The following is a 27,113-nucleotide window of genomic DNA, read 5'->3' as shown; positions in this document are numbered from 1 at the left end:
ACAACTTCGCCGTCATTTTCATGTCATCAAACGGATGGCAATGTTGTCATTAGCTAGCAAAGTTCGTCAAAATGACGTAGCAATGCTAACATTAGCTAGCTAAAATCCAGTGGTCTTCCCTCAATCTTAGCTAGATAGCTAGGTAACATTATACTACATCTAACATCAATCTGGTGACAAAAATTATGATAAAAGCTTTTCCTACTGTTTACCTCCTTTTGCAATATAATTGTATTTCCAAGCCACTGTAATGCACTTTTGATTAAATCAGCGCTCATTAACAATGCATTGAGTACAATGCTCGATCAGTCAGCCATGCTTCTCAGATAGTGGCTTGCTTGTTCTTGAGAATAGCCATAGCTAGCTACCATAGTGAACCCCTCGAGAGTAGCTAATTTCAGTGCATTATTCATTTAGCTTGTTAGCTAGCTGGCTGTTCTAGAAATGATACAATCACATGCTAGCTAATTGTTTCAATGCACCTTCCAAATGTGAATTTACAAGACAAAAAGGACACTTCCCAGATAACAAATGTTGGTACTGGAAATGTTCACTGAAGTTGGGGGAGCGTTCCATTAATGTTGCACCAATGTTCCCCAAAAGGTTGAAATGGACGGTTTTCTTAATACTCTTTGAAAGTTCTCTTTTGGTTGTATGAAGGTAGCGGGGAACATTCTCTGAAGGTTACAAAGTTGGAAACACACACACACACACACACACACACACACACACACACACACAGGATTACACAGTTAAATGTGAACAATTAACACAATTATAATTTCTGTTATCAATTTGTTTTATAAAATGGGTTCGGAGAAATCTGCAATCAGATTAGCACACACACACAGGCTGGCACAATTAAATATAAACAATTTGTTCTTATATTTATTCTCAGTAATACCAATTACCCCACTGAAGACATTTTTTTATAGTACAGTATACTCAGTCATAACTGACTTTATATGGGCAAATACAACTCAGAATCAAATGGAAAGTTTTAAGCCCTCCAAGACTTAAAAATAAGTGATATTGGCACATGATGGAGGGAATGTTGGAACATCACTAACGAAGGATCGAACCCTTTTTCAATTTTCGCCTAAAATAACATACCCAAATCTAACTGCCTGTAGCTCAGGACCTGAAGCAAGGATATTTGGCATTTTTTGCTATTTTATTAGGATCCCCATTAGCTGTTGCAAAAGCAGTAGCTACTCTTCCTGGGGTCCACACAAAACATAATACAGAATGACATAATACAGAACATCAATAGACAAGAACAGAACTACATAAATACATTTTAAAAGACACACGTAGCCTACATATCAATGCATACACAAACTATTTAGGTCAAATAGAGGAGAGGCGTTGTGCCGTGAGGTGTTGCTTTCTCTGCTTTTTGAATCCAGGATTGCCGTTTATTTGAGCAATATGAGATGGAAGGAAGTTCCATGCAATAAGGCCTCTATATAATACTGTACGCTTTCTTGAATTTGTTCTGGATTTGGGGACTGTGCATATTCTTAATACCATTTGCAAGGAAACACTTTGAAGTTTGTGGAAATTTGAAATTAATGTAGGAGAATAACACATTAGATCTGGTAAGATAATACAACAACAAAAAATGTGTTTTCTATACACACAGTAGTGTGTTTGCAAAGTTTCAGATTGATCCAGTGAAGCATTGCAAGTATGCACAAATGTGCCGAATTGGTCAATCGATACATTTTCAAATACATAACTATAGAGAACATACAAAATGATATGATAATGCAAAATCTAGGTTTATACACTCCCAGGAATGTCATACGTGATGGATCATTAGCTTATACACTAACTTTTACACATCTAGTTGGCCAGGCAGGGTGGGTGTGGAGCCAGAGACAGCAGGGGTTCAAACTGTAGAACCCAGTTCCTACATTTGAATATAAAAATGGATTTAATCAAACAAAACTATGCTACATTTTATCTCTGTGACCCTCAGGATGACAAATCAGAGCAAGACTACTGAATGTAAGTACATTATTTACCTTCAGAGGGGAATATATCAAACCAGTTCCGTGATAAAAGTTTTTTGTTGTTGTGCACTCTCCTCAAACAATAGCATGCTATTTTTTCACTGTAATAGCTACTGTAAATTGGACAGTGAAGTTAGATTAACAAGAATTTACGCTTTCTGCCCATATAAGAAATGGCTATGTCCTGGAAAGTTTGCTGTTACTTACAATGTCATGCTAATTACATTAGCATACATTATCTCAACCTCCCGGTATAGCGACACCAATAACAAAAATGTACACTTAATCCAGTATAAACTAATGTATAGAATGTATTATACAAGAGAAAAATCACATACTACAGCACAACGGCGGAGTCATGTCTTATGCGTAAAACTAAGAATAACCCATGCCTTCTGCGAATGCTACTAAGTCCAAAAGTTATGAGCAGAGTTAGAAAGTTGTCTGTCAGAAGTGTCACAATGTAAATGTAAGTTTAATTCGTCTGTCTGCATATTTCAAGACATGGCATATCAATCATCTTGAAAAAAATGCACACTTAACTGGAAATCAACCAATCCTCCATCACTAACAAAATGCAAAAGACAAATACTATATTATCTAAAATGTTGAAAATGCGTTGGTGACAGAGTAAAACAAAATGGTACAGTTTGAGGCCATGTGGCGGAGAGTGATGCGGGCGCTGAAGATGGATGGGGTGTGAGCAGGTGGGTCTGGCCAGGTGTTATGTCATTGATGTTTGTGTGCGTCTGTATGCTGTCGTTGGTATGTGCATATTTTGTATTGTTTGAAAAAAAGTAATAAAATCTTACGAAATAAAATATATTAACAGTTAACACATTTATAATTTTTCCTAACAATTCAGACATCTCTGCAATCTGATTGGCACACACGGATTTCATAATTGTCTTGTCTGACCACCGTCTATGGTACAGGGGAGTCAAAGGCTCACTCCTCCACAACCTCCTCTTCAACCCTCTCTGCAACCTGTAAAACAAAGAGTTCTTAATTAGTTAAATACTATTATTGGGGTTCTTAAGGATATTGTGCCATTGGTGCCATTGGTGCACACTTAGGGAGGTAGAGCAGGGTTTCAGGACCCAAAGTGTGACCTGGTTATGTCAGAGGTGGGTCACAAGTTAATACATTTCTAATCTCATATGATACTATTTCTTCCTAATGTTGGTTGTTGGAGGACAGTTCATTCCTAATTTGGGCCTCGAGCTGAGCCCGATGTAGAGAATCGGGACATAACAGAAATCATGTCACCTACACACAAAGGTAATGAGAGAAAGAATGCTGTATTGGTCAGAAAGCAAGCAGACTGGGAGCAGGAGCTCAGCAGAACCTTTACCGGGAAAGACGGTCACCCCTTGGGACAAATGATTGTCACTGACTGTTGGTGTACTTTAGGGCTGACCCCAATTAGTCGACTGGTCGATTGTTTGGTCGTTAGGCTGTTGGTCGACCGAGATTGTTTTAGTTGAGCAGTAACAAAAAATAAATATATATATATAAAAACATTTGGGTGGCGCATGGAAATAAGCTCGATTTGGCCTCTGGAGGCCCATCTCAGGCCTCACAATGGATTTGTTCACTGAGATGGGCATATACACACACACACACACACCACCACACACACACACACACACACACACACACATATATTTTTGCGTCCATCACAGTGAACGAATCCATTGTGGAGGCCTAGACTAAAAGCCAATTTATGCTTGATCCAAAAATGTGGCTCCATATGGAGGGTGTGATGCAATTGCAGCGCCTCCAGAGGCATGCAGAGGCCAAATCGAGCTTATTTCCATGCGCCACCCAAATGTTTTAACAATGCGGAGGGCTCTGTATAGCTCCGCATTGACATGATCTGTTGACGGTTGGTGGGGATGGTACATCCTGTATTAACACAAACTCTCTTCCTTGACAGCAGGGAAAGGGGGATACCTAGTCAATAGTACAACTGAATGCATTTTCCACATTTAACCTCTGAATCAGAGGAGGGCAGGGGGCTGCCATAATCGACATCCATGTCTTCAGCGCCCAGGGAACAGTGTGTTAACAGCCTTGGTCGGGGGCAGAACGACAGATTTTTACCTTGTCAGCTCGGGGATTTGATCCAGCAACCTTTTGGTTACTGACCCAATGCTCTAACCACTAGGCTCTGCACTGCGAAGTACAATAAGTATGAATGCCCTGACTTCTGCTGAGGCCATATCACCATAAATGCTACATGGCCAATGCAGACAACAGATTGACCATGCGCTCAGATGCACAATGCACTTCTCTCTCCAGAATGCGCTCTCTCCCGCCAATTTGTGCACATTCATTGTTTCATAACTTCATTGTGTGAATATTTTGAGTTTGATTGTTCGTGTATATCAATTCCCCATTACACATATCACCAGTAGTACATTTACTGTTAATTCCTAATCTACAATGTTTGTTACTTTGATTATGGTAATTTATTTTAAAGCATTCAATATTATTATTCCAGTCTTCGCGTTTTCATTATTGGAGTGGACACATATGTTGTGCACTCTGCAAACAATGCTACACTTGTGAGAAACGAGTTTTGACAATTTAGTCACCGTCTTTTGTTTGTAGCGCTCCTGTCAATGTTGAGTAAGGACGTGCAAGCATAGAAGTAGGCCTATAGGCTACCTGGTCTGCGTGCAAATGTAGGCATATAAATGTGTCCATTTGGGGATCTGATAGTGTTTGTGATTGGCTTAATGCACCACCACTAATGACCCGTGGAGCTACTCAAAGTAATGTTCTTCACCTAACCCTAAGTCTGTTTTTACATCCATTGAGAATTACAATAGTTCCTCAATGTATTTGAAATATATCTCTCTCCTTTTCGATAACCACTCAGCTTGAAAGGGAAAAATGTCATGCTCTGATCCAATGGAAACGTCATAAAATAGGCCTACCTGATTTACTTCTTATCAGTGCTTGACTTGGACTGAAATACGTTCCGGTACTCATTGTGGGTGCTGATACTGTTTATATGTAGGTGCAGGAGCTCCACAATACTTTTGAGCTAATATTCTAGAAGAGGAATAGGAGCTCAAGCAGTAGAACATTTGAGGTGCAGGTACTCAGCTCCAGTGAGCTCCTGCCCAAGTCAAGTACTGCTTCTTATCCCTACAGCTGTGTCTGTCCTGAGATAACTGGCGTGGGAAACTTTGAGGGCCCAGAATATTTTATTCAATGTTGCAAGTTCACTAGTGCAAGCTTCAGGATTCTGTCAAACCCTCCTGAAGTTGCCAGTAATAGGTTTACACAAGGAGTCGGCAACCTTTCGCATGTGGAATGCCAATTTATCTTACCATTTATACCGATCTGCGTGCCAGTTATGGTTTTCATATGCACATTTTCATGAAACAGTTTCATTTTAAAATGTATAATAACATCTTCATATCTCAGTCATTGTCAAGTGGTTAATCCAAATTCTATACAAATCTAAATGAAAATGATACAAAGAGAAACTTATATTGCCAACTATGTAAAAAAAAGCCAACAAATAAAAACATTGCAGCTTGCAGGTAGAAAATATCCTGATCAAAATAAATATCCTATAAAATCACATTGGCTAATTTCATCCAAACTGCTCACGAGCGTAAGCGTAGCCAGGCGCTAAAATAGAACTTGATTTTATTTTTTACGCTTGATGCGCTGCAAGTCCCGCCTCTCCCATCTCCTCATTGGTTTTTAGGAGCGTCCACAGAAGAAGACATTACTAGAAACAAACTACATTTCTCCTTTTATCTGTGGATTAATTGACAGAGTAGAGAACATTCTACAAAGATCCCAAAAAAAGGACCTTGTGCATTTCAGGTAAAATAACAACAAAATTCAAAAGGCACTCGCACATCTGAGCAATCTTTTTGCAGGTGCATGGCAACAGTTGAACAAGATGAAGGAAAAAGGAAACCGCACACTGCTCTTGATAGTATCACTGATATTTAATAAGCTTACGAATCGGCCTCACGGCCTTCGTCAGAGCTTTTGTGAGTTTTTTTTTAAATCAGCACCCCTATGTAGACCTAGCCCCACCCACATCCGTTCCACGCATGGAAAGGGGTTGGAAGCAAAGGAAAATAATAAATAAGTGCTACCAAACATAACAATATGCATTTCAAAAACACCACAAAAGTGTATAAATAAAACGCATTAAACACGTCCAACCACCAAAAGCTCTGACGAAGGCCGTGAGGCCGATACGTAAGCTTATTAAATATCAGGTAAAATAACAACCCAATGTTTATATCCAAGGAAAAAAAATTGCTAGCAACAGCAAGCTAGCTAGCTAAAAGTCCATGAATGCTACGACCTGTCCACAAATTAATATAGTTGGTTAAGAGTTCATTTTGATATTTCAACATACGTGTCCTGATCGTGCCTGGTGTGGATGGACAAAATCAAGACGCGCGCGATGACGGACACACGCGTGTGCATGCCGGTCTAGTCAGCATGTCAGACCCCATAAGTCAAACTTGCCTAACGCTAACTGAAAATACACCCCATGTATCTAGTTTAATCTATGAAGATGGTCACTCAGTGTAGCAGTGTAGAAAATAAAGGAAATGCACAAGGAGAAGATCACCTTTCTACAGGAAGAGGGCTGCTCATAGAAACCTTGCTGCCTGCTACTCAACCTACCAATAGCACTTACTAACCATCAAACATCTGGTCATGTTGGGGCCAGGAAGCAAGTGTAAGAACTGGACACATGCACTGAGGAAGGCACAAACTGAAATGTCCATGTAGTGTATTAAGACATTTTACTACTATAAAATTAAGAAAATAAAGCTTTAACTGCAAATATCAAGTGAGTGCTGGTCCTTTAATTTTTATCTGAACAAGTTAAACCATTTGCTAGACCTGGAGAATAACCACCTAGAGTCGATTTGCGTCAATCTAAGTTACATAAGAAAAAAAATTCTAAAATGAATTGTCGAAAGGGGAGATTCTCACGAACACGATGGTGTTCTCCGTTTCGCTCTACGACCCCCACAAGTGTAACGGGACTCGTCTGAAGGTAACCACTAACGGTTGAAAAATAAAAACTAATGGAATAGTTTAACTTGGGTCAAACGTTTCGGGTAGCCTTCCACAAGCTTCACACGATAAGTTGGTGAATTTTGGCCCATTCCTCCTGACAGAGCTGGTGTAATTGAGTCAGGTTTGTAGGCCTCCTTGCTCGCACACGCTTTTTCAGTTCTGCCCAAAAATGTTCTATAGGATTGAGGTCAGGGCTTTGTGATGGCCACTCCAATACTTGACTTTGTTGTCCTTAAGCCATTTTGCCACAACTTTGGAAGTATGCTTGGGGGTCATTGTCCATTTGGAAGACCCATTTGCAACCAAGCTTTCCCTTCCTGACTGATGTCTTGAGATGTTGCTTCAATATATCCAAGTAATTTTCCATCCTCATGAAGCCATCTATTTTGTGAAGTACACCAGTCCCTCCTGCAGCAAAGCACCCCCGTGCTTCACGGTTGGTATGGTGTTCTTCGGCTTGCAAGCCTCCCCCTTCAAACATACTGATGGTCATGATTGCCAAACAGTTCTATTTTTGTTTCATCAGATCAGAAGACATTTCTCCAAAAAGTACAATCTTTGTCCCCATGTGCAGTTGCAAACCGTAGTCTGGCTTTTTTATTGCGGTTTTGGAGCAGTGGCTTCTTTGTTGCTGAGCGGCCTTTCAGGTTGTCGATATAGAACTCGTTAAACTGTGGATATATATATTTTTCTACCTGTTTCCTCCAGCATCTTCACAAGGTCCTTTGCTGCTGTTCTGGGATTGAGCTGCACTTTTCACACCAAAGTACATTCATCTCTAGGAGACAGAATGCGTTTTCTTCCTGCGTGGTATGACAGCTGCGTGGTGTTTATACTTGCGTACTATTGTTTGTACAGATGAACGTGGTACCTTCAGGCGTTTTCTTTTTCTGAGGTCTTTTGATTTTCCCATGATGTCAAGCAAAGAGGCACTGAGTTTGAAGGTAAGCCTTGAAATACATCCACAGGTACACCTCCAATTGACTCATATGATGTCAATTAGCCTATCAGAAGCTTCTAAAGCCATGACATCATTTTCTGGAATTTTCCAAGATGTTTAAAGGCGCAGTCAACTTAGTGTATGTAAACTCCTGACCCACTGGAATTGTGATACAGTGAATTATAAGTTAACCTGTTGGGGCTAGGGGGCAGTATTTGCACAGCCGGATTTAAAATCGTACCCGATTTAAACTGGTTACTACTCTTGCCCAGAAACGAGAATATGCATATAATTAGTAGATTTGGATAGAAAACACATTGTCTATTGTTGTCTGCTTTCCTCTTTTACAGGTTCAATTGTCTAGTGTTGTAGTGGCTAAGGACTGTCCAGTCAGATATAATCAGATTTTAGCTGCTTTGCAATGTTAACGTCCTTCCTCCCAGAAATGTGCAAGCATCATCTGGACTGGACACCACCCAGCAAACATATTTTTGATCAGGACTTTTGCAAAGAAAATGCCATGAGGACAGGACAGAAATAGGCTAATCCTTTGTGTGTTTTACATTTTTACTACTTGTAGGCATAACTTTTGAACTTATTAAAATATTTGAATCTTGAGATATATCTGACATTCTCTTGTTACCTCTAATTCACAGGTGTCCATCTCAAACTTGGGCGTACCTGGAACTACCGCCACTCTCGTTGTCGGAGAGTCAGAGTAATTCAATATAATTAACCTGTTTGGGATAGAGGGCAGTATATTCACGGCCGGATAAAAAAACGTACCCGATTTTAATCTGGTTACTACTCCTGCCCAAAAACTAGAATATGCATATAATTAGTAGATTTGGATAGAAAACACTAACGTTTCTAAAACTGTTTGAATGGTGTCTGAGTATAACAGAACTCATATGGCAGGCCAAAACCTGGGAAGATTCCATACAGGAAGTGCCCTGTCTGACAATTTATTCTCCTTCTGCGGCATCTCTATCGAAAATACAGCATCTCTGCTGTAACATGACATTTTCTAAGGCTTCCATTGGCTCTCAGAAAGCGCCAGAAAGTGGAATGACGTCTCTCCAGTCTCTGGGCGAAAAACAGCAGGAGATTTTGTGAGTGGTCAGGCTGAGAACAGTGACACTGGAGATGCACGTTCATGTGAATTCCATGTTTTTCTTTCTCTCTTTGAATGAATACAACGTCGCCCGGTTGGAATATTATCGCTATTTTACGAGAAAAATCACATAAATAGATTTTAAACAGCGTTTGACATGCTTCTAAGTGCGTGTCACCCTTCGGATACTGACCTGAACGCACGAACAAAATGGAGGTATTTTGATATAACTCTGGATTATTTCGAACCAAAAAAACATTTGTTGTTGAAGTAGAAGTCCTGGGAGTGCATTCTAACGAAGAACAGCAAAGGTAATCCAATTTTTCTTATAGTAAATCTGAGTTTGGTGAGGGCCAAACTTGGTGCCTGTCAAATTAGCTAGCCGTGATATCTACTCAGAATATGGCAAAATGTGCTTTCGCCGAAAAGCTATTTTAAAATCTGACACCGCGATTGGATAAAGGAATTCTGCATCTATAATTCTTAAAATAACTGTTATGTATTTTGTGAACGTTAATCGTGAGTAATTAACCTGTTGGGTCTAGGGGGCAGCATTTGCACGTCTGGATAAAAAAAATGTACCCGATTTAATCTGATAAATAATCCTACCCAGTAACTAGAATATGCATATACTTATTATATATGGATAGAAAACACTCTAAAGTTTCCAAAACTGTTTGAATGGTGTCTGTGAGTATAACAGAACTCATTTGGCAGGCAAAACCCTGAGACATTTTCTGACAGGAAGTGGATACCTGATGTGTTGTATTGACTTTAAACCTATCCCATTGAAAAACACAGGGGTTTAGGAATATTTTGGCACTTCCTATTGCTTCCACTAGATGTCACCAGCCTTTACAAAGTGTTTTGAGTCTTCTGGAGGGAGATCTGACCGAACAAGAGCCATGGAACGGTGATGTCCCATTAGACACCTGGCGCGCTAGTTCATGTTGGGTACCCTCGTTCCAATACGTTATAAAAGAGTATGCATTCGTCCACCTTGAATATTATTCATGTTCTGGTTAAAAAAGGCCCTAATGATTTATGCTATACAACGTTTGACATGTTTGAACGAACGGAAATATATTTTTTCCCCTCGTTCATGACGAGAAGTCCGGCTGGCTTACATCATGTGCTAACGAGACAGAGATTTTTGGACATAAATGATGAGCTTTTTTGAACAAAACTACATTCGTTATGGACCTGTGATACCTGGAAGTGACATCTGATGAAGAGAATCAAAGGTAATGGATTATTTACATAGTATTTTCGATTTTAGATCTCCCCAACATGACGTCTAGTCTGTATCGCAACGCGTATTTTTCTGGGCGCAGTGCTCAGATTATTGCAAAGTGTGATTTCCCAGTAAGGTTATTTTTAAATCTGGCAAGTTGATTGCGTTCAAGAGATGTAAATCTATAATTCTTTAAATGACAATATAATATTTTACCAATGTTTTCTAATTTTAATTATTTAATTTCTGACGCTGACTTGAATGCCGGTTATTGGAGGGAAACGATTTCCTCAACATCAATGCCATAGTAAAACGCTGTTTTTGGATATAAATATGAACTTGATAGAACTAAAAATGCATGCATTGTCTAACATAATGTCCTAGGAGTGTCATCTGATGGAGATTGTAAAAGGTTAGTGCATCATTTTAGCTGGTTTTATGGTTTTGGTGACCCTGTCTTTGACTTGACAAAACATTACACACAACTCTTGTAAATGTACTGTCCTAACATACTCTAAATTTATGCTTTCGCCGTAAAACCTTTTTGAAATCGTAAAACGTGGTTAGATTAAGGAGATGTTTATCTTTCAAATGGTGTAACATAGTTGTATTTTTGAAAAATTTGAATTTTGACATTTATTTGGATTCAAATTTGCCGCTCTTGAAATGCACCTGCTGTTGATGGAGTGCACCACGGGTGGCACGCTAGCGTCCCACCTAGCCCCAAGAGGTTAAGTAAATTCACCGGAAGTTTGCGGTGGGTATGCTAGTTCTGAACATCACATGCTAATGTAAAAAAGCTGGTTTTTGATATAAATATGAACTTGATTGAACAAAACATGCATGTATTGTATAACAATGTCCTAGGAGTGTCATCTGATGAAGATCATCAAAGGTTAGTGCTGCATTTAGCTGTGGTTTTGGTTTTTGTGACATATATGCTTGCTTTGAAAATGGCTGTGTGATTATTTTTGGCAGGGTACTCTCCTGACATAATCTAATGTTTTGCTTTCGCTGTAAAGCATTTTTGAAATCGGACAGTGTGGTTAGATAAAGGAGAGTCTTGTCTTTAAAATGGTGTAAAATAGTCATATGTTTGAGAAATTATTATAGCATTTAAGTTATAGCATTTATGAGGTATTTGTATTTCACGCCACGCGATTCCACTGGCTGTTGACTAGAAGTTAAATCCACTTCAAAACAGTCTAGATGAAGGGGAGGAGCCTTGAGACAATTGAGACATGGATTGTGTATGTGTGCCATTCAGAGGGTGAATGGGCAAGACAAAATATTTCAGTGTCTTTGAACAAGGTATGGTAGTAGGTGCCAGGTTCACCGGTTTGTGTGAAGAACTGAAACGATGCTGGGGTTTTTATGCTCAACAGTTTCCTGTGTGTATCAAAAATAGTCCACCACCCAAAGGATATCCAGCCAACTTGACACAACTGTGGGAAGCATTGGAGTCAACATGGGCCAGCATCCGTGTGGAACGCTTTTGACACCTTGTAGAGTCCTTGTCGCGACGAATAGAGGGGGTGCAACTCAATATTAGGTGTTCTTAAAGTTTTGTACACTCAGTATTGAACCTCCTGGCTATTAACCTGCAAATCACCTGGGTCCAGATTCACAAAAAAACACTTCTTTACGCAGAAATGTAAAAACTTAACAAAACAATGAATTAAAGATAGTTCGTAAGTGCAATTCCTCAACAATATCTTAAGATCTTATGAATCTTATCTTATGACTTTTTAAAATATCTTCTTATTCATCTTCTTAAGATATTTGTTGCTAGATAACCAATTTAGATTGCTATCTATATATCATGTTAGCATATTTCGTACTGAGAAACATGTTCTTGGGTTTAAAATAATCAATACTGAAACTTTCAGATGAAATTTGAGTGAAAGAAACATGTTCAAATGCTTTTATGAGATTATTCTCTAACTGCCCAGAGTTTAGGACAAGGGTTTAGCCATCTTGGAATTAAGAACAAATCCATTAACCTCTTACATCTAGACGTTCCGCTAGCGGAACACCTGCTCCAATATCCAATGATAGGCGTGGCGCGAATTACAAATTCCTCAAAAATACAAAAACTTCAATTTTTCAAACATATGACTATTTCACAGCATTTTAAAGACAAGACTCTCCTTTATCTAACCACACTGTCCGATTTCAAAAAGGCTTTACAGCGAAAGCAAAACATTAGATTATGTCAGCAGAGTACCCTGCCAGAAATAATCAGATACCCATTTTTCAAGCTAGCATATAATGTCACAAAAAACAAAACCACAGCTAAATGCAGCACTAACCTTTGATGATCTTCATCAGATGACACACCTAGGACATTATGTTATACAATACATGCATGTTTTGTTCAATCAAGTTCATATTTATATCAAAAACCAGCTTTTTACATTAGCATGTGACGTTCAGAACCAGCATACCCCCCGCAAACCTTCGGTGAATTTACTAAATTACTCACGATAAACGTTCACAAAAAACATAACAATTATTTTAAGAATTATAGATACAGAAGTCCTTTGTGCAATCGAGGTGTCCGATTTTAAAATAGCTTTTCGGTGAAAGCACATTTTGCAATATTCTCAGTAGATAGCTAGCCGTGATGGCTGGGCTATTTAGACACCCACCAAGTTTAGCCCTGACCAAACTCCGATTTACTATTAGAAAAGTTTGATTACCTTTGGTGTTCTTCGTCAGAATGCACTCCCAGGACTGCTACTTCAATAACAAATGTTGGTTTGGTTCAAAATAATCCATTGTTATATCCAAATAGCGGCGTTTTGTTCGTGCGTTCAAGACACTATCCGAAGTGTAAATAAGGGTCACGAGCATGGCGCATTTCGTGACAAAAGATTTCTAAATATTCCATTACCGTACTTCGAAGCATGTCAACCGCTGTTTAAAATCAATTTTTATGCCATTTTTCTCGTAAAAAAGCGATAATATTCCAACCGGGAATCTGCATTTAGGTAAAAAGACGAAAGAAAATAAAGCATGGGGTCGACTCGGGCACGAGCCTGAGTCTCACAGTACTGTGACCAGCCACTATCCAAACGCGCTACTTTTTTTCAGCCAGAGCCTGCAAAGCCATGATTTAGCTTTTTGCCGCCTTCTGAGAGCCCATGGGAGCCGTAGGAAGTGTCACGTAACAGCAGAGATCCCCTGTATTGGATAGAGATAATCAAGAAGGGCAAGAAATTGTCAGACAGGGCACTTCCTGCATGGAATCTTCTCAGGTTTTGGCCTGCCAAATGAGTTCTGTTATACTCACAGACACCATTCAAACAGTTTTAGAAACTTTGGAGTGTTTTCTATCCAAAGCTAATAATTATATGCATATTCTAGTTTCTGGGCAGGAGTAATAATCAGATTAAATCGGGTAAATTTTTTATCCGGCCGTGAAAATACTGCCCCCTAGCCATAACAGGTTAACTTTATTTTCAAGAATCAATTTCTTCTTAACGTTTTGCTTAAGGAGAAACATAAGAAATAGCGCAAGAACATTTCCAAGAACCTTTGAGGAATAGCAACTTTTCTTAACTTTCTTCTTAAGTCTATAGTTAAGGAAAAAAATGGCAAATAAGAATACAATTCTTCTTAAGGTTTTGTGAATCTAGGCCCAGGTCCTCCCTCTCAAACTGTAGTGTTTGAAAACATAATTGGTAGCAATTTTGCAGAAGACCTTGCGCACCATGGTGTTGAGGTCCCTTCCCCCTAGGGAACAGAAGTAATCCCATCATCTTGAATACTGTGATTTACAACAGATTGTTGTTGGAAGTTTTAGGAACATTTTCAAAGATTAAGATGCATACCATCTCTTTCCGCTATGTGGTGGCCTCCTCCAGACTCTTGCAGAGGTCCTCCAAATCCTCCTTGGTCGTACAAGGTCTAGGCAGGACTTTGTCTGGCAGATCTTGTGCTCCAGCGGCTAGCAGCTATCGCTGAATTGCTAGGAGTTCCAACTAGTTCTCGATAATTGTTTCCAGCTTCATCAGCACGATCATTTGGAATCCTGCAATAGTTAAGTCAAGTACAAGGGTACAGTTAATATTTAAATTCATTTAAATATTTTTCTGTGCTTAAGAGAACAATTAATATCACCATAACATACTCTGCTGGGGGACAGTCTTCCAGGTGAGATTGGAGGAGAAACTTGAGACAAAATTAATCACATGTTAACAATAACAGACGTCTAATGTATGCTACACTTCATTTGAAAGTTCCTAACTTTGCACCACAAAGATGGGTACAACCAGGGCTTAAATGTACTTTTTGGTCCACCAGCCACTGTGGCAGGTATATTAAAAAATCTAGCAGGCAAAATATTTTTTTCCCACTACAATTACACCAACAAAACACAAAAAAACAGATGAGCATGCTTTGTAATGTTTCTAAAAAAAATGTATTACTAGTAAGAAGTAATGTGGTATATTATTTGATTTCATGTTAAACAAAATATCACAGATGAGACAAAAATGTTCACCTGCCCCTTTAAGGCCGGGAGGTTACCCTGGTAACACGACTGGAGTCATGTTTGTGCTTGTGAGATTGAGTCTGACTAGTATCCTGTTGCTTCTCTACCCTAGCAGCTTAAACTCAAACATTGAAAAACATCCTAGCTTGTGAACAAAAGTATGTCAATAACCAAGAAACACAAGGACAAAGTCTCACTTAATTTCAAGTAATCCTTCTAACCCCCCCCCCTGTAAAGTGGTTGTTCCACTGGATATCATAAGGTGAATGCACCAATTTGTAAGTCGCTCTGGATAAGAGCGTCTGCTAAATGACGTAAATGTAATGTAAATGTAAATTAGACCCATTTTTATGCCTGTGTGCAGCGCTTCTAGAAATGTATCTGTCACTCAGCTCTTCAAGTGCACACAGCCCCCAGCCATGCAATGTTGCAGCTCAAGGCAGAAATACTTTGAAAACAGCTACTGCAGTATTTATTTTGCTATAAATGTGATCATACTTGACTTTTTATTCACAAATGAGAGTGAAATGCTTGCAATGTGGAGCCCTGACCACCCGCCAACGTGACTGATGAAATAGACATCTTACCGGCCAATGCCAAAATCTACCCGTATTTGGTGGGTGTTAATTTTAGGCCCTGGGTAGAACATATACACTGCTCAAAAAAAATAAAGGGAACACTTAAACAACACAATGTAACTCCAAGTCAATCACACTTCTGTGAAATCAAACTGTCCACTTAGGAAGCAACACTGATTGACAATACATTTCACATGCTGTTGTGCAAATGGAATAGACAACAGGTGGAAATTATAGGCAATTAGCAAGACACCCCCAATAAAGGAGTGGCTCTGCAGGTGGGGACCACAGACCACTTCTTAGTTCCTATGCTTCCTGGCTGATGTTTTGGTCACTTTTGAATGCTGGCGGTGCTTTCACTCTAGTGGTAGCATGAGACGGAGTCTACAACCCACACAAGTGGCTCAGGTAGTGCAGCTCATCCAGGATGGCACATCAATGCGAGCTGTGGCAAGAAGGTTTGCTGTGTCTGTCAGCGTAGTGTCCAGAGCATGGAGGCGCTACCAGGAGACAGGCCAGTACATCAGGAGACGTGGAGGAGGCCGTAGGAGGGCAATAACCCAGCAGCAGGACCGCTACCTCCGCCTTTGTGCAAGGAGGAGCACTGCCAGAGCCCTGCAAAATGACCTCCAGCAGGCCACATATGTGCATGTGTCTGCTCAAACGGTCAGAAACAGACTCCATGAGGGTGGTATGAGGGCCCGACGTCCACAGGTGGGGGTTGTGCTTACAGCCCAACACCGTGCAGGACGTTTGGCATTTGCCAGAGAACACCAACATTGGCAAATTCGCCACTGGCGCCCTGTGCTCTTCACAGATGAAAGCAGGTTCACACTGAGCACGTGACAGACGTGACAGAGCCTGGAGACGCCGTGGAGAACGTTCTGCTGCCTGCAACATCCTCCAGCATGACCGGTTTGGCGGTGGGTCAGTCATGGTGTGGGGTGGCATTTCTTTGGGGGGCCGCACAGCCCTCCATGTGCTCGCCAGAGGTAGCCTGACTGCCATTAGGTACCAAGATGAGATCCTCAGACCCCTTGTGAGACCATATGCTGGTGCGGTTGGCCCTGGTTTCCTCCTAATGCAAGACAATGCTAGACCTCATGTGGCTGGAGTGTGTCAGCAGTTCCTGCAAGAGGAAGGCATTGATGCTATGGACTGGCCTGCCCGTTCCCCAGACCTGAATCCAATTGAGCACATCTGGGACATCATGTCTCGCTCCATCCACCAACGCCACGTTGCACCACAGACTGTCCAGGAGATGGTGGATGCTTTAGTCCAGGTCTGGGAAGAGATCCCTCAGGAGACCATCCGCCACCTCATCAGGAGCATGCCCAGGCGTTGTAGGGAGGTCATACAGGCACGTGGAGGCCACACACACACACACACACACACACACACACACTACTGAGCCTCATTTTGACTTGTTTTAAGGACATTACATCAAAGTTGGATCAGCCTGTAGTGTGGTTTTCCACTTTAATTTTGAGTGTGACTCCAAATCCAGACCTCCATGGGTTGATAAATTGGATTTCCATTGATTATTTCTGTGTGATTTTGTTGTCAGCACATTCAACTATGTAAAGAAAAAAAGTATTTAATAAGATTATTTCTTTCATTCAGATCTAGGATGTGTTGTTTAAGTGTTCCCTTTATTTTTTTGAGCAGTATATATAAATAAAAGTGAAAATCAAATATGTGTTTTGAAATAGTTGTAAGTTGAGCTTTTTACCATCATTGGACAGCGGAGAGACAGCTGTAAAACAAAATAAGACACGTTATTAGTTAGAGGTATTGGAATGTATTTTCAAGTTTCTTTTGAAAGTTCCTAATTTAGCATCACTATTGTGTACCTCTGGTGCTGGAAACATCGGCATTCTGTGAACTGAATGTTAAAAAAATCTGTTTAATAAATATTTATTATACATTTAAATAAAAGTGATAATCAAATATGTTGTTTTTTCAATGACCACACAACAATTGAACAAAACAGGTGTGATTCAGTATACCATAGATCAAGAAACTACACCTGTGATTACTTTAACTCCATCTCCTTTTTCTGCTCTGCCTGGTCGCCATTTTGACCGAAGCACATGTACAGTCGTGGCCATAAGTTGAGAATGACACAAATATTAATTTTCACAAAGTCTGCTGCCTCAGTTTGTATGATGGCAATTTGCATATACTCTAGAATGTTATGAAGAGTGATCAGATTAATTGCAAAGTCCCTCTTTGCCATGCAAATGAACTGAATCCCCAAAAAAACATTTCCACTGCATTTCAGCCCTACCACAAAAGGACCAGCTGACATCATGTCAGTGATTCTCTCGTTAACACAGGTGTGAGTGTTGACAAGGACAAGGCTGGAGATCACTCTGTCATACTGATTGAGTTTGAATAACAGACTGGAAGCTTCAAAAGGAGGGCTGTGTTTTGAATCATTGTTCTTCCTCTGTCAACCATGGTTACCTGCAAGGAAACACGTGCCATCATCATTGCTTTGCACAAAAAGGGCTTCACAGGCAAGGATAATGCTGCCAGTAAGATTGCACCTGAATCAACCATTTATCGGATCATCAAGAACTTCAAGGAGAGCGGTTCAATTGTTGTGAAGAAGGCTTCAGGGCGTCCAAGAAAGTCCAGCAAGCACCAGGACCGTCTCCTAAAGTTGATTCAGCGGCGGGATCGGGGCACCACCAGTACAGAACTTGCTCAGGAATGGCAGCAGGCAGGTGTGAGTGCATCTGCACGCACAGTGAGGCAAAGTCTTTTGGAGGATGGCCTGGTGTCAAGAAGGGCAGCAAAGAAGCCACTTCTCTCCAGGAAAAACATTAGGAACAAACTGATATTCTGCAAAAGGTACAGAGATTGAACTGCTGAGGACTGGGGTAAAGTAATTTTCTCTGATGAATCCCCTTTCCGATTGTTTGGGGCATCCGGAAAAAAGCTTGTCCGGAGAAGACAAGGTGAGCGCTACCATCAGTCCTGTGTCATGCCAACAGTAAAGCATCCTGAGACCATTCATGTGTGGGGTTGCTTCTCAGCCAAGGGAATGGGCTCACTCACAATTTTGCCAAAAACACAGCCATGAATAAAGAATGGTACCAACACATCCTCCGAGAGCAACTTCTCCCAACCATCCAGGAACAGTTTGGTGACGAACAATGCCTTTTCCAGCATGATGGAGCACCTTGCCATAAGGCAAAAGTGATAACTAAGTGGCTCGGGGAAAAAAACATTGATATTTTGGGTCCATGGCCAGGAAACTCCCCAGACCTTAATCCCATTGAGAACTTGTGGTCAATCCTCAAGAGGCGGGTGAACAAACAAAAACCCACAAATTCTGACAAACTCCAAACATTGATTATGCAAGAATGGGCTGCCATCAGTCAGGATGTGGCCCAGAAGTTACTTGACAGCATGCCAGGGCGGATTGCAGAGGTCTTGAAAAAGAAGGGTCAACACTGCAAATATTGACTCTTTCCATCAACTTCATGTAATTGTCAATAAAAGCCTTTGACACTCATGAAATGCTTGTAATTATACTTCAGTATTCCATAGTAACATCTGACAAAAATATCTAGACACTGAAGCAGCAAGCTTTGTAAAAATTAACCTGTTAGGGCTAGGGGGCAGTATTGACACGGCTGGATAAAAAACATACCCGATTTAATCTGGTTACCACTCCTACCCAGTAACTAGAATATGCATATACTTATTACATATGGATAGAAAACACCCTAAATTTTCTAAAACTGTTTGAATGGTGTCTGTGAGTATAACAGAACTCAAATGGCAGGTCAAAACCTGAGAGATTCCTTTACAGGAAGTGGCCTGTCTGACCATTTCTTGAACTTCTTTTCCATCTCTATCATTTACTAAGGATCTCTGCTCTAACGTGACACTTCCCACGTCGTCCATAGGCGCTCAGAGCCCGGGAAAAAACAGAATGTCGTCATCCCAGCCCCAGGCTGAAACACATTATCGCCTTTCTCAAGTGGCCGATCAAGGGACACTGGGCTTATGCGCGTGACCCCGACCGCCCCCGCCTTTGGGATTTTTTCCTCTGTTTGCCGAAAAGGAGATTCCCTGTCGGAATATTATCGCTTTTCTACGAGAAAAATGTTGTAAAAATTGATTTTAAACAGCGGTTGACATGCTTCGAAGTACGGTAATGGAATATTTAGAATTTTATTGTCACGAATTGCGCCATGCGCGCGACACTTCTTTACTATTTCGGATAGTGTCTGGAACGCACGAACAAAACGCCGCTATTTGGATATAACGATGGATTATTTTGGACCAAACCAACATTTGTTATTGAAGTAGCAGTCCTGGGTGTGCATTCTGACGAAGACAACAAAAGGTAATCAAACTTTTATAATAGTAAATATGATTATGGTGAGTGCTAAACTTGCCGGGTGTCTAAATAGCGAGCCCGTGATGCCTGGGCTATGTACTTAGAATATTGCAAAATGTGCTTTCACCAAAAAGCTATTTTAAAATCGGACATATCGAATGCATAGAGGAGGTCTGTATCTATAATTCTTAAAATAATTGTTATGCTTTTTGTGAACGTTTATCGTGAGTAATTTAGTAAAATGTTAGCGAATTCCCCGGAAGTTTGCGGGGGGTATGCTAGTTCTGAACGTCACATGCTAATGTAAAAAGCTGTTTTTTGATATAAATATGAACTTGATTGAACAAAACATGCATGTATTGTATAACATAATGTCCTAGGGTTGTCATCTGTTGAAGATCATCAAAGGTGAGTGCTGCATTTAGCTGTCTTCTGGGTTTTGGTGACATTATATGCTGGCTTGAAAAATGGGTGTCTGGCTTGGTACTCTGCTGACATAATCTAATGTTTTGCTTTCGTTGTAAAGCCTTTTTGAAATCGGACAGTGTGGTTAGATTAACGAGAGTCTTGTCTTTAAATAGCTGTAAAATAGTCATATGTTTGAGAAATTGAAGTAATAGGATTTTTAACGTTTTGAAAATCGCGCCACAGGCTGCCAGTGGCTGTTACGTAGGTGGGACGCAAGCGTCCCACCTAGCCCATAGAGGTTAATATTTGTGTCATTCTCAAAACTTTTGGCTACAACTGTACGTTCCATACAATCAATGCAATGGCAACACACAAATTAAACGTGGCCTACTAGGGCACTGTAATGTTAACTGCTAGTTATATAGATTACCGGTAATTACCATGACTTTGATAGTCTCGAAAGTGAGGGTTTTATTTGTTTTTTTAGATGACCCGTATCCAAATTAGATGTCTCCTCTGCCCAGTTAACTTTCTTCTTTGCTCTGTCATACGAGTCAAAAAACTATATATAATCTGGTTACAAATAATTCTACAATAGTCATTTGATAGGCCAAACCCCAATGTAAAGTCCCATACTGGAGATGCCCTATTAGATTGTCATACTGAATCCAGATTTCATACTATCAGTCTTAAACATATTAAATTTACATGTGGTCTCCAGAATTCTGGCCGTTGCATTTTCCATGTCTTGTCAGGTCGTTCACAGTTTAACTTTTTTTGGGTTATCTTTTTTGGTCCATTAGCAATACACACCCTGATGAAGAGGTTACAGTGTATTTCAATTATAACCCAATAAACAGTATATATTACAATTATATATATATTTTTTTTAAAGGTCAGAACACAATCTTTGGTTGTCAGAGTAGAAACTTACTGAATCTGTAACAATCCAGGTGGTTGTAACAACCCCCACATATTTCACTCCTTCAAATGCTATTACCACCCCTGCATACAGATGCTTCATTCTAGAAGAGAACATAATATTTGCATTTCTTTGTGCGATTAGCAGCTATTAAACAAAAACGGCAGAAATACTTTAAAACAGATACTGCAGCATGTGCTCATACTTGACTTTTTACTCGCAAATGTGAATGTAAAGCTTGCACTGTTGAGCCCTGCAAATTGACCAGCCTACAACGAGGCTGGTGAAATAGACATTCTTACCCCCCAATACCTTAATCTACCCTCATGTGGTAGGTGTTAATTTTATGCCCTGCTTGTATTTATGATTTTTTTGGAAAACAGCCCTGTATCCACCATCACACTGTTGTTGTTTACGCAATCCAAAAATAGTCCATTATAAATAGCAATCTGGGTCAGGTGGCCATCATTTGAAAGCTTATTCTATTGTCAACGTGACTAGCTAGCTAAGTTCTAAAATATGACCTTACAAGTAGAGTACTTCAGTCACCTAACCAAACCTACATGTACATATTACCTCAATCAAATCAACCCAACTACCTCATACCCCACTACACTAACTCAGTACCGATACTCCTTGTACTGTATATAGCCTTGTTATTGTGTTACTATTTTTATCTATTGTTAATTTTCTTACTTTTTAACTGCATTGTTGGGAAAGGGCTCATAAGTAAGCCTTTCACGGTAAACTCTACACACTTGTTGTATTCGGCGCATGTGACAAATACATCTGATTTGTATTCACAATTTTATTTATGTTTTTGTTTGTATTTTCACCCCTTTTTTCTCCCCAATCTTGTGGTATCCAATTGGTAGTAGTTACAGTCTTGTCTCATCGCTGCAACTCCCGTACGGACTTGGGAGAGGCGAAGGTCGAGATCCATGCGTCCTCCGAAACACAACCCAACCAAGCCGCACTGCTTCTTGAAACAATGCCATCCAACACAGAAGTCAGCCGCAACAATGTGTCGGAGGAAACACCGTACACCTGGCGACCGTGTCAGCGTGCACTGCGCCCGGCCCGCCACAGGAGTCGGGTTCGAGGCTGGACTCAAACCCAGAATCTCTAGTGGCACAGCTAGTGTATTCACTTTTTTTAAGTTAAGTTGGCTCGCTTCTATAGTAACGGCATACATAAGGGGAGTTATAGAGACAGGATAGTAGAAACAAATTAGAGAAATGTTACAGAAAAGATAATCTGGCTATGACAGGCCCATCCCTCAGCTTTTTACCAAATGGAGGCGGGGAGACCGCTTTTTTATTGTTTCTATCAAGGATTCTAGCTTCAACAAGGAACATTATATTTTTACTCCATTTGTATGTTTCAGTGTTTACTTACTCTCACAGAGGGCAGGTCCTACTCTTCTGATTGGGGAGACTGCGGGACAAGTGGAGAGACTGGGACTGTTGCAGTACGGTTGGGTGGAGAGATGTCTGTTAACAGACGCCTAATGTACTGTATGTCACACTTCATTGTTGACGCCACAAAACAAGGTCTATTGTGTTGATGTGAATGATTCAATGTTTTTAAATATATTAAGTTACTGTAAGCCATACATCTGCTGTCTTGTGGTACGGTTGGGTGGAGTGATGTCTGAGACAAAATGAATCACGTTAACATTAACAGACATCTGAGTTCATTTGAAAGTTCAGGCTCTAAAATGTGACAATACAAAATAAGGTCCACTGTTTCGATGTGAATGATTCAATGTTTTTAAATACTATCAAGTTACTGTAGGCCATTTACTGTACCTCTGCTCTGTGACACTTCCAGTTGAGCTTAGAGAAACTTCTGTGAGACAAACTGAATCACGTTAACCATAACAGACGTCTAATGTATGTCACACTTTAGTTGAAAGTTCTGATTCCAAAAGTATGGTCCAATCCTAAATCAACCCATAGACCCCTCAAACTCAACTCTGAACCTCGAAGCCAGTTCCACTACAAAAAAAAAATAATGTTTTTCTCTAATCAGGGACTGATTTAGACCTAGGAAACAAGGTGTGTACAATTAGTTATCAGGTAGAGCAGAAAACCAGCAGGCTCCAACCCTCGTAGGGTAAGAGTTGAATAAACCTGCCCTAGACCCTACTCCTTATGCACTTGAGGAGATCTGAGAGGATGACTTATGTGAGCAAATTTGTCATTATTCCAATTAGCCCTCTGATAGGCTAGGTGGAAGTTTAATCATATTGTTTAAACCCATCAAATCATCTCAGACCTCCACAAGTGCATTGGGTATAGGGGTCCATTTGGGATTATCAACAAAATAAGGTCCATTGTTTCAATGTGAAGGCTTCAATGCTATCAAGTTACTGTAAGCCATTTACCTTAGAGGTTGAGTAGGTGTTCACAAGTGGTGGTGTCCCACAATTGCTCCATCTGTAAAAAATGAGAAATGGTAGATAAGAGACTAGATAAGCAGACTAATAGCTGTAGAAAATGGATTTTCATGAACGCGGTCCTGTACCTAATAAACCGTCTGGTGAGTGTTCATTGTAGTAATAAAGTAAACCTGTTCACCTTTAACTAGTATACTTCTGGACAAAATGGAGCTGCAAATGAAACAAAGAATCAGAAACCGATTAATCACTTAGCAAATGTATTGTTTCTCATGCACTTATCAACTCCGTGGTGGCCTTCTGCTAAACTACTGTAGAAGATAACTCACATGGTGCAGGTGGGGAAACTGTCCAAGCAAGCTAAAAGTAAAACAGAAAGTGATGTTAAAAGAATCAATTTCTATTAATTAAATGTTTTATTCAGTTGTGACCCATTTAATGAATTACTAATGTATTTCAGTGGATATCCTATTGATTTTTTTAAACCTCTTTACTATTTAATTGCAATCAGTTCCTTATTTACATGACGGGTCATGTGACTTGGATACCATTGTCAGGTACTAGCCAAGTAGTCTAGTCATTCAACAAATCAAATCTATCGCCATCCTTTTCAAAATAGTAAAAACAATTATAATATAGCAAAAGGGTTATCAGACCTCATTTGTCACTCTCCCCAAAAACATATTTTTATGGTCAGACCTAGCTAGCAGCCAATGCAGCTGGAGAACATGCTAGCTAAGCTAGCTAATTTACTCAAACATTTTTATTCTGAAAACACAAAACAGTAAAAAAAATAACTATGCTACCCCATAACATGTTCATATAAACACGTGTTATAGTTTTAGTATGTTTCTCTGACTCTACCTGTAAAAATAATAATATTAGCAGTACTTGAAACAAGCTAAACTGTCTGGCAGCCATTTCTTTAACTGTCAACCGTTGCTTTGGTGACGATGGTGCCACATGACCGTTTGTCTTGTGAATAAATTGTAAAGGAGAGTTCAAAACATGTTTCTTTGGGGGGGGGGATAAAAAAACTATTTAGCTATTTACAAAATGATGTGCACTCACCTCCACACACACTTTATCTTCTCTTTCAGCAGTTTGATCCAATACGGCCTTAGATATGCAACATTTCCAGAACGTTCCCAGAACTTTTTTTCTTCCAACAACCAAACGGGAACCACAGGGGAATGTTATGTAAAAGTTCTAATTCACCCAAAAATAACGTCATTTTATGAGGTTATTTGAATGTTTTCAGAACAATGTGTTTCTACCAAAATAGCAACGCTCCCTAAAGGGTCTCCTTCGGTTCTTAGAAAAATAACTTTCCCACAATGTTCCCAGAACGTTCTGTGAAAGTTATTTTTCTAAGAACCAAAGGAGACCCTTTAGGGAAGGTTCTGTGCTAGCTGGGTTACCTAAAATGTTCCTCGATGACTGTCCTCTTGGTTGTGAATGTAAAGTAGCAAGCCAGTTAAGTTCGTTCCCAGAGACTTCTGCCCACTTCATGGGTGTCTAGAGCATGAAGTAAATGCCTGACTGTGTTTTGGATTACCACATATTCCGCTTAGATGCATTAGTTGGTATCCATGTAACTTCCCATAACGGCCCAGTTGATCAAGAAGGAATAAAGCTATTTCAAGGAAGTCCGATAGTTTTTTCCGTTTATAGAGCCTTAGAGAACTCCACAATGTCCGTAAACTAATGACAACACCATCTTTATTCCTCAACGACATCTCTCTAATATCTCCCAATGCCTCAAACCGAGGAAAAAATGTAATTGACCAACTCAAGCAAACCAGCCAGAATGTCAACCTGTGCAAGAGAGGAAGCCAAATTTGCCAAGTAGCGTAAGGCATAGGCTATTTTTCATAATAGCGTGCAACCGGGCTATTTCATAATAACTACATATTTCTCATTACAACATTATATTTCTCGTAATAACGAGATCTGTCTCATTATAACGTTATCTGTATTATAATAACGACAACATGGGTTATTTTCGTTATTGATTTATTTCGTAATAACGTGATGTTATATCATAATGATACAAAATATATTATTTTGCTGAGTGGCAGCAATATACCACCGTAATATTCAATAGGCTAAACACAACTCCATTAATGAGGAAAAGGAGGGATTGGGAGATAGTTTGGCAAATAATCTCAATACAGTAGCATATAAAAATAACTCACCTTTGCTTCGAAGTTGATCCCATGTTGGAATGCTTCCTCGTTATGCATTGGAATTCTCAAATCATGGCCATCATCAACAAGATTGTACTTTGTTTTCGCTGGCATGACTGGCGACTATCCGTTTTCACACCAGACGGAAGGGTACGAACCTAATTGTTAATCCAAAACCCAAAACGCGTCCCAAACTCCTTAAATCCAGTGGTCCATTGCAGCGAGTAGTCGTCCCAGATCCGTGTGTCACACAATTATCCAGTGGGCTAGGAGGTGTAAACTTTGTATCTATTGCTCAAGCAAGTAGGCTGGCTTTCAGTTCCGATACAATAACAATCGTGTCTCTCCAGCAAATCAATTCACTTCCTAAATAAGTAGCTCAAGGTTACTTTCAGTGACGTAAAATCACCAAAACTACCCCAACAGTCAAAAATGTTGCGTTCCTTGTCCTGCCGTTTTTTCCACTAGTAAAATGCCATGACCAGCCTAGCCGCCCCTCACTCTCCCCATGCATGGATTCTCCAGGCAGATCGGGATTGGAGGAACCTCGTAATTCCTCCAGTTTTCATTGGAACATAGTAATTCATGGTATAATAGGAGGGCGAGTTTGTTTTGCACGGCCCGGTGCCCTGAGTGAGAGTTCACTTATAGACCAATGGAATAGTCTACAATATATAAACTCCGCCTACCCGGGGTACGGGGCCATGCAAAACGATCTTTGCCAGTGTCACCCTAGCAGCACAGGGGAAAAAATAGTTGCTCTTTCTGTTCAACGTAAAGGCTATGTAGTGACATGATGGTAGGCTAGTGTTTACATACAGTGTATGCCTTATTGCAGTGCAGGTGTACAGTATGCCTACTTATCACTGTGTTAAAGTTAAATCTAGACCCTTTTTCCTCTATCACCCCAACTGCCAAACCAACCCTGATTCGGATGACCATCCTACCCATGGTAGATTACGGAAACATAATTTATAGATCAGCAGGTAAGGGTGCTCTTGAGCGGCTATATGTTCTTTACAGGGGCGGAAATCCCGGGGGGGACGGGGGGGACACGACCCCCCCATCCTGGGAAAAATATGATTTGTCCCCCCCAATATCACTGAAACATAATTATTTAATTTAAATAATATTAATAATACGCAATGAAAGCAATTGTGCTGATTATAGACACTTAATAGCGCGTTTTTAAATTTCAAAAGATTGCGACACCCCCGCCCTTTGCCTCACAATGGTTTGATCCACTGCCAGTTCCTTAGCTTGCTATGTAAGTTAGTGCTTTAAAGTCCCTGTGATAAGGTTAGCGATAAACTGAAGTCCAAACTGAACAGAACTACACTCTCATCTACCATTGTCTTAAATATATTTAATG

At 40.1% G+C, this 27,113-nt stretch overlaps 1 protein-coding gene and 1 long non-coding RNA gene across 3 annotated transcripts in view; both read right to left on the bottom strand.

The window, feature by feature from the left end:
- The window catches only part of LOC106584141 (carboxyl-terminal PDZ ligand of neuronal nitric oxide synthase protein), a 242,746-nt gene extending 216,434 nt beyond the window's left edge, over positions 1–26,312 (bottom strand). The window contains exon 1 of the mRNA XM_014169057.3: positions 25,751–26,312. Coding sequence (XP_014024532.1) covers positions 25,751–25,855 — 105 coding nt within the window. The 5' untranslated portion in view covers positions 25,856–26,312. The remainder of the gene's footprint in view (positions 1–25,750) is intronic.
- Positions 871–25,721, bottom strand: LOC145850213 (uncharacterized). 2 transcript variants are annotated; one of them, XR_014382289.1, is made up of 9 exons: positions 24,624–25,721; positions 23,882–23,912; positions 23,734–23,765; positions 23,541–23,592; positions 22,550–23,199; positions 17,315–17,346; positions 17,194–17,217; positions 14,222–14,421; positions 871–3,005 (listed from the first exon to the last, which is right to left on the bottom strand). It is a non-coding gene; the product is annotated as an uncharacterized LOC145850213 (long non-coding RNA). The 2 variants fall into 2 exon arrangements; XR_006761505.2 differs by lacking the exon at positions 24,624–25,721 and adding an exon at positions 24,417–24,598.
- Positions 26,313–27,113: the final 801 nt, after the last annotated feature.

The sequence above is a fragment of the Salmo salar genome, chromosome 23, assembly GCF_965601325.2.
Source record: "Salmo salar chromosome 23, fSalSal1, whole genome shotgun sequence".
Classification (NCBI taxonomy): domain Eukaryota; kingdom Metazoa; phylum Chordata; class Actinopteri; order Salmoniformes; family Salmonidae; genus Salmo; species Salmo salar.
This window is presented reverse-complemented; position numbering and strand designations above follow the sequence as displayed.